The sequence below is a fragment of the Hyla sarda genome, chromosome 7, assembly GCF_029499605.1.
Source record: "Hyla sarda isolate aHylSar1 chromosome 7, aHylSar1.hap1, whole genome shotgun sequence".
NCBI classification, from domain to species: domain Eukaryota; kingdom Metazoa; phylum Chordata; class Amphibia; order Anura; family Hylidae; genus Hyla; species Hyla sarda.
Genome location: NC_079195.1, coordinates 52,689,078 through 52,706,142, shown reverse-complemented (window position 1 = coordinate 52,706,142; position 17,065 = coordinate 52,689,078). Strand labels below are relative to the sequence as shown.

General features: G+C 45.7%; 1 protein-coding gene across 1 annotated transcript in view; it reads left to right on the top strand.

Annotated features, from left to right (window-relative positions):
• Positions 1–16,457, top strand: part of STK32C (serine/threonine kinase 32C) — a 377,838-nt gene extending 361,381 nt beyond the window's left edge. Inside the window, exons 11-12 of the mRNA XM_056529023.1 lie at positions 788–852; positions 15,372–16,457. Coding sequence (XP_056384998.1) covers positions 788–852; positions 15,372–15,519 — 213 coding nt within the window. The 3' untranslated portion in view covers positions 15,520–16,457. The remainder of the gene's footprint in view (positions 1–787; positions 853–15,371) is intronic.
• Positions 16,458–17,065: the final 608 nt, after the last annotated feature.

Sequence of the window (17,065 nt, the reverse complement as noted above, 5' to 3'; positions counted from 1 at the left end):
TAAATAGAAGTAACCATATTTAGCTGCACATTTTGCTGCATATTTTCTGTATTTGATTCTGCTACCCATTGACTTTAATGGGTAGGAAAATACGTAGCAGCAAATAATACAGCACGTGTGAACCTACCCTACTTTTTTTTTTGGGGGGGGGGGGGGGGGGGGGGGGTTGTGGTGAGAATGTGGACAATTTATAGGGATCATCCAAATTAACAGAAGTCCTGAGATGGAATTAGGGATTGTAGTGATTTTTCTGATCCAACCATGTAGATCAGATGATCGGGACTCCAAGCTCTAATCATGGGACTATGACATAGTAGTCACATGACTAATTACAACTTCTATTTACCACGCCTCCCCCATACATAGGGATAGGTGATAAGTCCGAACACTACACTTCTCATCTGGCATTAAGTAAAGGTCTAGTGGTTGGAGGGAAATTTCCCATTAATGACATAAGGGGTATGGATTGGTCCAACGTGAATTTGCTCCTGACGACTTAACTAACGGAATTAGGGATTGAGCAAGCAAGTAAAACGAAAGGCTATGGGTTTCTTGAGGATTTAATTGTAACATAAATATTTAATGGTGAACAAACAATTAATAATTCATTGTTTATATACATATATAAAGGCAAATCTAATTTAAGATGGGAAGAGAACTAATGCATTTTGCAGGAAACTGGTAAATATAATGAAGTTGAAGACGTTCAGTTTTTGTGAATGTTTTCCTGTAATGAATATGTGTTACTTACCTGCTCCTAAACATGTCTATGACTCTCTTCCAACAGGATGATTACCTGCAGGAGTGCTTGGATGCACTTCAACAAGAATTTGTCATTTTTAACCGTGAAAAGTAAGTATAATAGACATTATTTTTTTTAATGCAGTTTTCACTTAAAGAGTACCTTTCATGATCTTGTTAATTATAATAATACTCCCAGTTCTCTGCCCACATCATGATAAACCACCCCCTGCCTTAATTTTTATTATTTTTTCATTTTCTACCTTGATATTTCTCTGTATTTTCTGCTCAGTCAGATTCACAGACTGGGAAGGGGCGTTCCCCAGCAGGTGTGACATCATCTGAAGCCATACAGGGGGGAACGTCCTCCCTCACTCTGCTACACACAACCCAGATCAGTTCAGTGTGAGATGAGCTATAATTGTCTAAGGCTGCTGGACCCCCCCATTATTCCAGACTGTATATCCCAATTTTGGACTTCTGCCAGGCCAGCAGGAGTCCAAAGTCTTTGCAAGAGATGGGTGGGGGGGTGGGGGTAATGTGCTCTGGACAAGTAGGGAAACACCTACTGGCAGCTTTTTTAAGCACAAATAAAAAATAGAAAACTTCATTTTTTTTAAACAAAGTTCATTAGAAAGATTTTTTATTTACCATGAGGAGTGCAATACCAAAAACTTGTTTCATTAAAAGCCCATTTGAGGCGGCGCTGCTAGAGGGACCTTGCAACCAAAGTACAGTACATGTTGGGTCAATACAATATAATGGTTACAGGAACCTATCTTGTCGCATTTTGGAACTGTGGGCAGAACTATCTACTGTATTGTATACAGCTTCATGATTTTCCACATTATTTAGTATTATCTGTATATGTTGGCTCAGTTCTTAGCATTTTTGCATTGCATAGTTCCTCCCACACTACAGGAATTATAGCTACACTGCCAAATATACAGTTTAGATACACTGGAGTGCCTACAGTGTTGCCAATGTAAAAGAATAAATAGAATAAGTCATACAACAGGTCATACAATAGGAATTAGAGATGAGCAAACTTACAGTAAATTCGATTCGTCACAAACGTCTCGGCTCGGCAGTTGATGACTTTTCCTGCATAAATGAGTTCAGCTTTCAGGTGCTCCGGTGGGCTGGAAAAGGTGGATACAGTCCTAGGAGACTCTCTCCTAGGACTGTATCCACCTTTTCCAGCCCACCGGAGCACCTGAAAGCTGAACTCATTTATGCAGGATAAGTCATCAACTGCCGAGCCGAGAAGTTTGTGACAAATCGAATTTACTGTAAGTTCGCTCATCTCTAATAGGAATAATGAAGACACATGATGATGTCGCACTTGGGTCACATGATGCAGCAGTGATGTCATAGTCTAGAAAAAAATCAATATGCAGTAAGGTATATAGATTAAGGTAGATTTTAATTTGAGGCTGAAATATGAGCTTTGTCATTCCACTTTCTAATGCTGATCTTAGTTGGAATAGATGGGCCTTTCTTTAGCTCCCATGCAATGTTTTTTTTCATCCAGTTGTTCTGTAGGGGATATTTCCGTGATGATATTAGCTGACTCTGAGAATACCCATTTGATCCCCCCACTAGACCCCCTTTGCCCCCCAATGGATTGTCCATCATCACACATCATTTGATTGCAGCTGAATGAGAACATTCTGGCTACCTTCAGCCACCACAAGGGCGAGCTGTGGAGTTTACTGCATATTATTTATACCCATTGGGGGAGATTTATCAAACCTGTGCAGAGGAAAAGTTGCCCATAGCAACCAATCAGATTTCTTCTTTCATTTTTAACAAGGCCTCTGCAAAATGAAAGAAGCGATCTGATTGGTTGCTGTGGGCAACTGGGCAACTTTTCCTCTGTACAGATATTGATAAATCTCCCCCATTGGGCTCAATAGTGACAGTAAAAGTATACAGTTAGCTCCTATGCTCCCCCTAAAGGCTAGCGAAGAAATTAATTAGTCCGAAATGTTTGACCAGGATAATAATAATTGATAATAGAGTAAACATATTTTTTGCCTAATAAATTCTGTATTAACAGTCCTTCAGTCTGATAACATTTGGCAATAATCTGTGAATCTGTGTTGACTGTAGTATGCCCTTTCCAGTTCTGCTATGACGCTTCTCATTTTGCTGCTCAGAGACAACAGCGCCTTTTTAGTAACAATTGTTCTGCATGTAGACGATCATTATCCGGTGCTGCCTGCTCCTTTCTCTTTCATAATGGGATGGTAATAGAATAATGTTTCCTGGTAATAAAATAATGTTTCCTGGAAATGTAATCAGTGTTTCTGGTATCAGCGAGACCTGACATAACGTTATCAGTATAGCAGAGGCTCACTGCCGTAAGTGTAATACTCTAAACCAGTGTTTCCCAACCAGGGTGCCTCCAGCTGTTGCAAAACTACAACTTCCAGCATGCCCGGACAGCCTTTGGGAGTTGTAGTTTTGCAACAGTTGGAGGCACCCTGGTTGGGAAACACTGCTCTAAACTTTTGTTATACTCTAAACCTACTCACTTGTAACAATGAATACCAGACTGTATAAGGGCTGGTTCACATCACGTTTTCTCCCATACGGGAGCGCATACGGCAGGGGGGAGCTAAAACCTTGCGCTCCCGCATGCCTTTCTATGGGCTCCCATATGTAATTCATTTCAATGAGCCGGCCAGAGTGAAACGTTCGGTCCGGTCTGCTCATTTTTGCGCCGTATGCGCTTTTTCCTCGGACCTAAAACTGTGGTCAACCACGGTTTTAGGTCCGGTAAAAATGAGCCGACCGGACCGAACGTTTCACTCCGGCCGGCTCATTGAAATGAATTACATACAGGAGCGCATAGAAAGGCATAGGGGAGCGCGAGGTTTTAGTTCTCTCCTGCCGTATGCGCTCCCTTATGGGAGAAAACGTGATGTGAACCCAGCCTAATGCTATCAAGTACCAGACTGCGTAATGCTATACATTAGCTACAGAGACTATTGTTTACAAACAATTTGGGTATCTAGGTATAACGTGAAGTACAAAGTGAAATGAAGCCTACGGTGTCCATTTTAGGACATCGTCAGTCATCAGACATAACTCCGTCCTCTGTCAGGTGAAACGGCGTCCCGCCTCCTCCCTCGGACCAATTGCCGTCAGTCGTCAACCGCAACTCCGTCCTCCGTCAGGTGAAATGGCGTCCCGCCTCCTCCCTCAGACCAATTGCCGTCAGTCGTAACTCCATCCTCCGTCCTGTGAAACGGTGTCCCGCCTCCTTCCTCACACCAATCGCCATCCTCCTTCAGCCACAACTCCATCCTCCCTCATGCGAAACTCCGTCGTCCAAAACCCCATCATGCCTCAGACGATTCTCCCTCAGACGCAACTTCCTGCCGCATAGCAGAGCCGACGCAGCACAGCATTGTATAGTAGAGTCGAAACTGTGAAACTTGCACGTGTACTACAGACACTACATGGGCTAGAGTCGGTATAGCAGAGCCGACATTGAATAGCGTGAACAGCAGAACCCATATAGCAGAGAGCCGACACTGACTCGGCTCTGCTACCCGGCAGGAAAGTTTTTCATCTGAGGGATGACGGAGTTTCGAATGAGAGACTTTAGGATGACATAGAGGCAGGAGTGAGTTGCGGCTGACGGAGATTGGCCCGAGGGAGGAGGCGGGACGCCGTTTCACCTAATGGAGGACGGAGTTATGTCTGACGATGTCCTAAAATGGACACTGTAGAAGCCAACTTATTTATTATTTCTACCTTCCACCTGGAGACTTTGATATCTTCAAAAGGACCCTTGACATACATAAGGATAGGAGATTTTTGAGACTGTAATATTGTTTCAATATCAGATTGGTGACAGTCTGGCTTTCTGATCAGCTGATCATGTGATCACTGTGGCCTCTTCATTACTAGTCACAGCTCCATACGTGTAGTAGTGGTTGTATCTGGTATTGCATCTCATCCCATTCAAGCAAGAGTCCCAGCAATCTGATATTGATGGTTTGTTCTGAGGATAGGCCATCAATATTAAAGAGGACCCCTGGCCAACAATCTAATAGCTTATTGTGCCCTGTTCATGCACCTCTTTACAGTTTCTTGATATGCCCTTCTGTTGCTGAGATATGAGGGTTTATAATTTGTCTGACAATTCAGTCAGATAGGCGTGAACAAAATTTTAATAATAGGAGTGACCATCAAGTGATGGATGGGATTATAAAATTAAGGGGTGTGTATAATGCATACCCGTCCCTTAATGTAAAACATTCCCACCCCTTGACTGTATAATCCTGTATAATGAAGTTAACGCCCACCTGACTACCTGGCTATTGACCCTAATTTCTCGGGAACGGCAGCGTGTATCAAGAAACTGTTAAAAATTGGGGGACCCTAAACTATTTAATGATAATGCAATTCCATTTTTTGGGTGTTGGCCACAGATTTAAAACCCCATTTAAACCCTATTTAACCCCTTAAGGACTCAGACCATTTTGGCCTTAAGGACTCAGACAATTTAATTTTTACATTTTTGTTTTTTCCTCCTCGCCTTCTAAAAATCATAACTCTTTTATATTTTCATCGCCAGACTAGTATGAGGGCTTTTTTTTTGCATGACCAGTTGTCCTTTGTAATGACATCACTCATTATATCATAAAATGTATGAAGCAACCAAAAAACACAATTTTTGTGGGGAAATTAAAAAGAAAAATGCAATTTTGCTAATTTTGGAAGGTTTCGTTTTCACGCCGTACAATTTATGGTTAAAATGTCGTGTGTTCTTTATTCTGAGGGTCAATACAATTAAAATGATACCCATTATTACATACTTTTATATTATTGTTGTGCTTTAAAAAAAAGTACGCTTATAATCCCTTTATTTTGATGACCTATAACTTTTTTATTTTTCCATATAAGCGGCGGTATGAGGGCTCATTTTTTGCGCCATGATCTGTACTTTTTTTTGATACCACATTTGCATATAAAAAACGTTTAATACATTTTTTATAATTTTTTTTTAAATAAAATGTATTAAAAAAGTAGCAATTTTTGACTTTTTTTTTTTTACGTTCATGCCGTTCACCGTACGGGATCATTAACATTTTATTTTAATAATTCGGACATTTTCGCACGCGGCGATACCAAATATGTCTATTAAATAAATTTGTTATGCTTTTTGGGGGTAAAATAGGAAAAAACGGACGTTTTACTTTTTTATTGGGGGAGGGGATTTTTTTTTTACTTTTACATTTTTTTTACACTTGAATAGTCCCCATAGGGGACTATTCATAGCAATACCATGATTGCTAATACTGTTCTGTTCTATGTATAGGATATAGAACAGATCAGTGTTATCGGTCATCTTCTGCTCTGGTCTGCTCGATCTCAGACCAGAGCAGAAGACGCCGGGAACTGGACAGAGGCAAGTGAGGGGACCTCCATGCGGCGTTCTGAATGATCGGATCCCCGCAGCAGCGCTGCGGGCGATTCGATCATTCATTAAAATCGTGTATTGCTGCAGATGCCGGGATCTGTATTGATCCCGGCATCTGAGGGGCGAATGGCGGACGCTCGCGAGATCGCAATCAGCAGCTGGGATCAGCTGCGCATGACACGGGCATCACTCCGATGCCCGTGGTTATGCACAGGACGTAAATGTACGTCCTGGTGCGTTAAGTACCACCGCACCAGAATGTACATTTACGTCCTGCGTCCTTTAGGGGTTAAAGGGGAAATGTTTTTTTTTTTTTTTTTAAATCAACTGGTGTCAGAAAGTTAAACAGATTTGTAAATTAACTTCTCTTAAAAAATCTTTACCCTTCCAGTACTTTTTAGCAGCTGTATGCTGCCGAGGAAATTATTTTATTTTTTAATTTCGATTTTGTCTCGTCCACAGTGCTCTCTGCTGACGCTCTTTTTATTATAAATATATAAAACTTAACAAAACAGAAAAACAAGCTTAACTAGCAATGACAAAACACAACACAACAAAACCTGCCTAACTGGCCAGCCCAACTTAACTAAACTAACAAAACACATAACCTTATACCTACATATAAATTGTCAAAAATACTATCACACACACACACACACACACATACCCACGCATTCTTTACATAAACATAAAAATAGCTTTGCTTAGCTTTAACTAAAAACAACCAGACTTGGTAAAAACTCAACCGCACATTACATTCACAACTAACACACACCAAATCCCCCCCCCCCCACCCCCTTTTTTTTTTTTTTTTTATATATTTTTTTTTTTTTTTTTTACTAAATTTAATTTGTTTTCCCCACACACATATATACATATATATATATATATACACACACACACACACATATATATATATATATATATATATATATATATATATGTATATATTTATATACATACATATACACACCTTTTTTTTATCTACACTACCATAATATAACCAATATTAAATTAAAGTAATATAAAAATGCTAACTAAATCTGATCCGACTGCCTATCCCCATCCCCTCATATAAAATAACCAATCCATACTATATAATAATATATACAATACGAATATAAAAACACAAATACATAACCTAAATGCAAATACATACATAAACTATATACACCAACAAACCAAATTATACACCTACAAGATGACATCCTACACTAGACTAACCCATCACCCACACAACCACCCACCTTGACATGGGTCAGATTCCATAGTCCATGGATATCCAGTCCAGTCCACAACTGACCCATGCCAGCCCCTCCAAACATCCTCCAACCCACCAATTCCCCACCCAATCTAATCTATACCCAAACCAACTATACAAATACAACTTCATAACATAACATATACAAAACAATACAACCCACCTTACGCCTAAGTTCGGTTGCCTGTAAGCCCTTTACGCAATGCATATTCTAAAAACAAAACAAAAAGACTAGGGTGTACATGCATAGCCCACCACCAGGAAGAAGGATGGCAATCCGGATGTTACTTTTTAAACTCTCTCCACTAACTTTTCCCTACGACTCACCCTACTGTTATCCCTTGAACAAACTGACCCTGCACTCACCCTCTCTCTGTCCCTACATTGCTATCCCTAACCAGAAAAAGGGGTACTCTACCCAAGAGGTCTAGTACCTAGGGCACATCAAATGAAAAACCTCTCCACAGGAGAGAAGCCCTGCTGGTACCAAGACCTCCTATACTCCAAAGACCTGATCTTTCCGAGGTCACCGGTGATGTTCCTACAGACCTCCACCTCTGAGAGGACTTTCCGCTGTATAGATACTAGACACCGTGCGTTCCACGTGTAGTACCTAACTACTAAGCTGACTACAAATAAAGTGCCCCGATCTCGGCCACCCAGTGTCCTGAATGCCCCATAAGCCCACTCTGGATAGGTAAGGCCAGCAAGTTGACTCCAGCCAATGGAAGCGCCTACCCGGTTGTAGACCCCTATATTAAAAGGACAATGAAGCAGGAAGGGGTCCATGCTTTCCAGCGTGTCCCTGCACTCTTCCCGGGGACATCCCCGGTCATCAGAGCTCCTGCACTTCAAATTGTCCTTTACATATAGCTTCCCCTGAAAGCAGCGCCAGACCAAGTCCCAAAACTTCTGGGGGATCCTTTTCATGTTTAAAAGGTACAACCCCACCCTTAGATCCCGACCTGGGCAGTCCCTGAGCGCCAGATGCTTCTGGAAGTGGGTCAACAGAACCCGTTTGTCAAGGAACTGCCTTGACTGGGTCCTGATCTCCCACACTCCCACACCCCACCGACGTATCGCCTTCAGAGTTGGGGTAGCATAAGCCGGAAGATATCCGTGTGGCGTACGGAGGTCCTTCACTCACCCTCCTGTCTCCCATTCCTGGAAGAAAGGCCGAAACCATTCCCTGCAGGAGATTACCCACGGAGGAGCCCTCTCTGACCAGAGGTTTGAGATGTTAGCTTTCAAGAAGGTGTTTGTTAAGAACACCACAGGGTTTACCATAGATAAACCCCCTAGTCTCCTCGTGCGGTACGTAACCTCCCTCTTGACTAGGTTCATCCTGTTCCCCCATAACAGTTGGAAAAACAGGCTGTAGATCCTAGTGTAGTAAGCTTCTGGCAAGATACACATGCTGCCCAGATAGATAAACAAGGGGAGCAGGTACGATTTGATCATAGACCAACCCTTCCACTGGTCCACTCTCAGAGTGGCATCCCGGAGCTTACCATCCCACCAAAATTATCCCACCAAAAACAATCATCCTGGCCGAAAGTGATGCCCAAAACTTTTGCTGACTCTTGGGACCAAGGAAGGGTGTCCGGGAGATCAAACGTGGGATCTCCCCCTCCCAGCCAGAGACTCTCAAGTAGCGGTACACTTCCGACATCACCACATCGACCTCCTCTCTCGAGGACACGAAAATGGTGACATCATCAGCGCACGCCACCACTCTCTGGGCTCCGCCAGACTCATCCCGACTCCAGCCAATGGCCCACAATCTACCCTCTGGACGAAGGGATTGATCGCAAACACGTATAAAAGCGGGCTCAAAGGACAACCCTGACGGACTCCAGACCCCACCTCAAAAGAGCGGCCAGACCACCCGTTCACCAGAGGGAAACTCTCTGCCCCTGCATACAAGATTTTAAGCCAATTAACAAAAGTACTTGGTAAGCCATATCTCAGGAGGACGGACTAGAGGTACTCGTGGTTCACCCGATCAAATGCTTTGGCCTGATCCAAGGACAGCATGTACCCCTTCCAGAAACCCGCACTACTCCGCTCCACTACCCCCCTGACACTGAGGACAGCTATTAAGGTGCTTCAGCCTGGAACAGAGCAGTGCTGAGCCCCCAAAAGGAGCCGATTAAACAGTATCTTGGCCAGAAGCTTCCTGTCCGTATTGAGAAGAGCTATGGGCCTCCAATTCTCAATACGGCTGGGATCTTTCCCCTTTGAGAGAAGATTCAGGGCTGACCTCCTCATTGACTTCGGCAGAGTGCCCAAGGAGAGACACTCATTGAATACCTCAGTCAAGAGGGGAGCTAAAGACTCCTTAAAGGTCCTGTACCACTCGGATGTTAAGCCATCCAGACCTGGCGACTTCTTAGGGGCAAGCCCCTCGATCGCCAATCTCACTTCCTCTTCCCTGATTTCTTCTGCCAAAACATCAAGAGAGGGGTCTACCCCTGGCTCAGGAATAGTTTCAGCCAGGAAAACAGACATCCTGTCTCGATCTAGATCCTTCCTTCCCAAGAGGTGCGAGTAGAAGGATCTGACGACCTCCAAGATCCCCGATCTGGACCGATTCAAAGATCCTGTACTATCAATCAGTCCTGAAATGACTTTACTACTCACTGACATCTTACAGTTTCTGTAAGGGTCGGGCGAGTGGTACTTCCCGAAATCCCTCTCAAAAACCAAAGATGCGTGCCTATCGTACTTGCACCTCATCAGCAACGATTTCACTCTGGAGATATCCTCTCGGCTACCTCCAGTCGAGACAAGAAGCTTGAGTTTCCTCCTCAGACCCTGATACAGGCGATACCTGTTCAGGGACCTAAGGCTCGAGAGCTGGCGGAAGAACCCTGCAACCCGCTTCTTGAATATCTCACACCACTCCAGCTTATTGCTACAAAGATCCAGTAAAGGTACCTGACTCTGAAGAAAATTCTCAAAGGACTGTCTTACCTCCGCTTCCACGAGGAGGGCCGAATTTAGCTTCCAATAATCTTCACCCATCCGGGGGGTCTCTGAAACATTCAGGGAAAACAAAATCATACAGTGATCAGAGAACTCCACCTCAACCACGGACACTGCGGAAGAGAAGGCTTCCTCCTTTAAATAAAACCTATCTATTCTAGACCTGCGGCTACCTTGATGATAGGTGAAACCCGCGTGGCCCAAGGGGCTCCAGATGTGGGCATCCTCTAGGCGAGCTTCTCTAGTTATGCTAATCAGTGCCACACTATCGCAAGTCAGCGGACCATTGGAGCCTCTCCTATCCTGGGACCTCGTGACATTATTGAAGTCCCCTCCAAAGATCACATGCCGACTCGTAAAAAGAAAGGGCTTAATCCTCATAAAGAGATCTTTATGGCCCTGCTTAGTTTGCGGGGCGTAGATGTTAATGAGCTGGAGCTCTTGTCCCTTCATGAAGACATCAATGATCAGGCACCTCCCCATTTATAACTCAATAACCCGTCTGCATTCAACAGGAGCGGGAAAAAAGGACTGCCACCCCACTATACGGCTCAGCCGCAAGAGACCAGTGGGAGGAACCGCGCCTCCACTCTCTCCTGGCTTTTACCAGAGAGGCAAGATCTGGCAACCTGGTCTCTTGTAAAAAGAAAATGTCAGCTTCAACGCGGCCGAGAAAATCAAAGGCTACAAATCTAGCCGTATCCGACTTTATGCTGGCACAGTTAATAGATGCCAGTGTCAGCGGGGTGAGTGCCGCCATCCTGGGTGATTGAGTTAGATGGCCTCACCCCTTAAACCTTTTTCCTCTCCTTCCCTCCACCCCCATCTGAATCAGAGGAAGACCCTTTACTTCTTTTTAAACTCTGGGACATATCCATCCCAGGATCTTTACCTCCGGCACCTGGTGTTACCTCTCCCCCTGAGGAAACTACCCCAGAGGAAGGAGGCTCGGCACCTCCTGGAGGCCACACCTCTTCCTGACCCTCGAGAGAAGGAGGGGAGATAGTATCCCCGAGGGCCTCATATCAATTCGAAAGGACGATCAGAGGGTCAGAGACTGAGTTGTTCCTTCTATGGCCTGAGGCTACAACTGAAGAGGAGGACGGTGCCACCTTACTCTTACACATCTTCCTCCTCTTCTTTTCCTGGACACTATTTACTGTCTGCCCCTCCTCCTCCTCCTCATCCACAGTTTCGGATTCAGAGGTATGACTGGAGGAAGGAGCATCTTGACCTTCTTCCCTACGCAGTCTCCCTATCTCCTCATCCAGTTTGGCATCACCCAAAGCCTCAGAGTTATTCTAACCTCTTTCTGAGCCAGTGTCTGGAGTGGGACCCCGAGCTACCCCTGGCACCTGGGCATTCTCAAGGGCCCTCTCCAACCTGCGCTTCTCCTCTCGCCTCCGCATAGAGGGGGTCTTATGTTTTTCCTTCACTGACTTTGGTGCCCCCTCTCCTCCACTGGTCCCCTCCCCCGCTGGGGCAACCGTTAGGCTTTCCCCAGACGGGGCGGTCACAGCGTTAGAGAACGAGCGCGGACACCGGCTGAACGGGTGACCTAAGTCACCACACAAGTTACACCGAATCTGCCCACAGGTGGCTGCCAGGTGACCCACCTCACATCAGAGGGCGCATATCTTGTTGGCACTAAAGTGGTTTGGGTTTGACTAAAGTGGTTTGTGGTTTGACACAGCTTCAGCTGCCCCTGGTAGAAGATCTTAATCCTGTCGCATCCCAGGAAGGCGGCCGAAGGAATGTGGGTTACCGTGTTCCCTGAACGCCTGAGACGGACGGAAAACGTCCAGGCCCCAGACCATATATTGTGCTCAAAGTTCTTCCGGGGGAACTCCGTCACCTCCCCGTACCTGCCCAGCCAGGTCATAATGTCATAACAAGAAAGTGACTCATTACGGGTCAAAACGGTCACTTTCTTTACCATACTCTGGCGAGATATCGCTTTTACAGCGAAATCTCGCCATCCGGGCTCGTTTTTCACCAGCTCATAATTAGACCAGAAGAGATCTAGTCCCTCCGGCCTAACAAAGCTGACGTCTGAAGGGTGGATCAGGGCAAAGATGTCCCTAGCCCTGAAACTCATCTGGAAGAGAAGCTCCACCACCTTGCCCCTTTGGGGGCACGCATCTTCGCCTTTCCAGACCAGACGGGCCACATTCCTGCGACCTACCTCCTGCCCGGGTGTCTGGAGGGACCATACGGTCTCCCCATTTCTCTGTCGGAATGCTCCCAGACCATGTCTCTCCACCCAGAAAGATAGGTCCATCTCCTTTCCCTCTACCTGCAGCGTCCTTTCTCCTCTCTTTAGTGCCTCCAGGAGGCGCTGTTGCAACTGACCGTCACCAGATCTAGGAGGTAAAGATCCCACTGAATCCCCAGCCGCCACGCTGGCATAACTCCTGGAGACCGAGGGGGCAGCCGGACCAGACCCTGTCCCTACGGCCCCACCTAAACCACCTGCACTGCCACAAACGTCACTATTATCCACACCACTACTACTCCTCTCATTCACTCCACTATCACTCCTCCCATCTGCACCACTCCCACTCATTCCACTACCACCCTGCCCATTCACTCCACTACCACTCCTCCCATCTGCACCACCGCCACTCCTCCCATTCAATCCACCGCCACTCCTCCCATTCAATCCACCACCACCACTCCCACTCACTCCACTACCACTCCTCCCATCTGCACCACTGCCACCCCGCCCATTCACTCCACTACCACTCCTCCCATCTGCACCACTACCACTCCTCCTATTCACTCCATTACCACTCCTCCCATTCACTCCACCATCACTCCCACATACAGCCCTCTCATCCACAGCACTACTACTCCCATCATTCACACACCTTGTAATGACATTGTTTTTGTTTTTATTAGCAGTGTTTTTGGGATCAGCCGCTGCTTCACCCACTACCTCTGGGCTGGCCAGGACGTGCTTTAGCTGGATCTCTGTCAGCGATGCTGATTCCTCCTCCATACGGGATGTCACCGTAGACGTCACATCCCGAGGCCGAGGCTGCCCCTCCAAGGTCACCTCTGCCCCTCCACCTGCCACTGACTTGCAGGGACCCCCATCCCTACAGCGTCCACGCCACACACTGCGCCTGACTGCATGGGCTCAGCAGCAGGTTCCGGTGCCCGAACACTCCCCCCTCTCACGGGAGTGCCCCGCAGAGCTGATAGCAATGCCAGGGACACCCACCGTTAACCCATCCTGCTCTTCCCTACCAGCAGGATGCGTGACTGTAGCACCCACGGCCATGTTGAATGCAGCACTGTACCCCCCGTGCTGGTCCCGTTCCACAGCAGAAACGGGATCTGGCAGGATGGGAGGCCCAGCAGTCGAAACCAACTTTTCAGGTGGCCCAGACTGCTGGATAGGGGAGAAAACAAACATGACTTGCTCCTCAGCCTTTTTCTTCTTCCTGTTCTTTATCTTCTTCTGGCTCTCCTCAGGGCCCAGGTCCTGGCCAAAACTGAAATTTTCCAGACGGGTGGGTGACTCCTGCATCACTATGGCCCGCAGGAGCCCCCCACCGACTGGGCCGCTGTCACCGCCATCACTACTGTCACTTTACTCTGAGGTGGTTGGTAAGGTGACTTGGGCAGGGTTAATATATTCTGCACTTGGGGGGACAGAGGTCTTAGGGGTACACGGGGTATCACACACATCCCCCTCACTCTCATCACCCTCACTGCCGCCATCTCCCTCACCACCTTCCTCCATCTTCTCCTCTGTATCACACAGGTGTTCTTCCTCCCCCTGGCTATTCTCTTCCTCCTTCACAGGGGTCCACATGATTTTATAGCGTTCCTTGTGTTTTAATTTTTCTTTAAACATGCCCGCTCCCTCTATGATCTGCATTCGGGCTCTCACCACCTCCTGCTCCTCTGCCTTCAGCTCGCACACTCTAGCAGCAAACTTAGCCCTCATAGCCTTGGCGGAGTTATCTGTCTGGTAGCGGGCAAACTTCAGATCCTCCATTAACACTTTCAGCTTCTTTCTCAGCTGCTCATATTCCACCAGCTTTGCCTGCATGCGGGATCCAAAGGTGGCAAGCGACTCCCTGGGTCCCTTCACCCCCCATTGCTGGGGTTCCGTAACATTAGAAACAGTCCCTGAAGACACAACAGTTATCTTCCTACAGTATGCCTTGCGGTTTCCAGCGATGGACGGGGGAGTGGGCTTCACATTACTGCGGAGCCTGCTGGATCTTCTGACCCCGTCCTGGGAATCAGCCGTAACTCTCTCACTCCCACCCCCCGCCGGCCTAGTACGGAAGGTGGAATGCCGTGGGTCCATAGCAGGAGGCTCTTCCCAGGAGTCTGCCACCCTCCTGGGGAAAAGGTTGCTGAAAAAACTGCTTCTCTCCTCTCTCTCTGGACAACTCTAGAAGTGAGACACACCCAACAGCTGCTGTGTTCCACAGGAAATGCTCTCTGCTGACACTTCTGTCCGTGTCAGGAACTGTCCAGAGCAGCATAGGTTAGCAATAGGGATTTTCTCCTACTCTGGACAGTTCCTGATACGGGCATCATGTGTCAGCAGACAGCACTGTGGACAAGACAAAAAGAAATTCAAAAAGAAAAGAATTTCCTCTGTAGCATACAGCTGCTAAAAAGTCCTGGAAGGGTAAATTTTTTTTAAATAGAGGTAATTTACAAATCTGTTTAACTTTCTGGCACCAGTTGATTTAAAAAAAAAATGTTTAAGTCCCAAAGGACCCCTTTAAGCCAATGTCCATAAGTTGTAGAGTTAAAGAGCCGATCACCTCTTTACGAGTCATTGAAGGTTTTCCATAATCCAAAATCTTTACTCTTCTCCGCCTTATCTTCTTCTGCCTGCCTTTTCATTATTGTGTTTTATTAATGCTTCCAATTGTAAATTATAATTATTTTTTGTCTATTTTTTTTAAGGCTAAAAAAGACTCCAGGACTGGGAGCTCGTCTGGGGTCCACAGACGAGGCAGAGGCACCGGTTGAGGGGGAAGCAGAGACCGAAGCAGAAAATTCTACCATCAGTATGTGCGTCTCTGTTTGTTCTTCTACCGGCAGCATCAACTAGTCATCTAGCTCCTGGGAACATGATCTGGAAAGCTTCAGGGGTCATGGATGTCATTCTCAGGTTGCATAAATGAAGACTTAATGAAACGGAAATCCATCGAGTGAACCATTGCTGCACAAAAAAAATTATCTAAGGACAAGGTGCACTTAGCTATTCAGATCCGATTCCTTGATGCTTGTCTCATTGAGAACTCTTTATATACATCAGTCGTGATTTTTTTACATGTCATGGTCGCATGGGAGGATGGAAGGTTCTCAGATCCGGTTACGTTCTAACTAAAGATGCCTTTTTACTACATCATGCAGTTAATGCGAGATGTTTGTGCTTTTTCTAGTCGCTGGACTGGCGTGTCTTGTAAGATAGCGTGCATCAGTGTAAAATGACATACAACCAAGCAATGTACTGGCATAGGAGGAATCGGGCGGACATAGTTATTAGCTGGTGCAGCCATTCAGAAAGGACTACTCATAAGTCAGCAGCAGGATTGCCTGGGAAACATGGCCGCCAGTCACTGTTTTGCTCAGTAAAGCATTCCCATCCCCTGCAGCCATTCTAAGGATATGTTTATACAAGCAGGCAGTGTACCCTGCAGCCACATCTAAGATCTTGTTGACCCTTCTGGATGTATAGACCAGTGTTTCCCAACCAGGGTGCCTCCAGCTGTTGCAAAACTACACCTCGCAGCATGCCCGGACAGCCTTCGGCTGTCCGGGAATGCTGGGAGGTGTAGTGTTGCAACAGCTGGAGGCACCCTGGTTAGGAAACACTGGTATAGACGGTCAATATTTCATAAATTGCATTAACTCATCCCTAACTCCATTTTTTTCTTGGCTTGTATATTCTGGGGAGACATCATTATTATTATTATTATTATTATTATTATTATTATTAATAAACTAAATGACATTTTTAATTAAAATAATTGAATAAAGTATCAGAAATTGTATCTCTGCTTCTCTCGGTGTGGACTTAGGTCATTGTTGTAGACAGCTTATCTTCTTTCTGATTTATTTCATCTTTCATCTCTTCCCATGTACTGTACATAGCGAGTACAAAGAGATATACTGTAAATACAGTATAAATATCTACAAGGTCTCTGAAAAAAAAATTCTCGGTAAAATGCTGCCACCTAGTGGCTGCAACAGGTCAGTTAGTCTACTTTACTGCACAACAGTTATAAGACGAAGGCTACATTATTTCACCTTTCATCTCTTCCCATGTACCGTACATAGCGAGTATAAATATCTACAAGGTATCTGAAAAATGTCTTGGTAAAATGCTGCCACCTAGTGGCTGCAACAGGTCAGTTAATCTACTTTACTGCACAACAGTAATAAGACGAAGACTACATGGCGATTTTGGTTATGTAACACGACAATCGCAGTTTGGAAAATACTAATAAAAAAATTGTTAAAATAGTCACATGTAACATAAAGCCACAACCACACAAATGTTGCCCAAAATTCATATTTGATAGACTTTTGGTCATAGGTCGCAAGTCGCAGGCATCTTTTCCAGTATTGACCTCAACGCTGTAAACTGCATT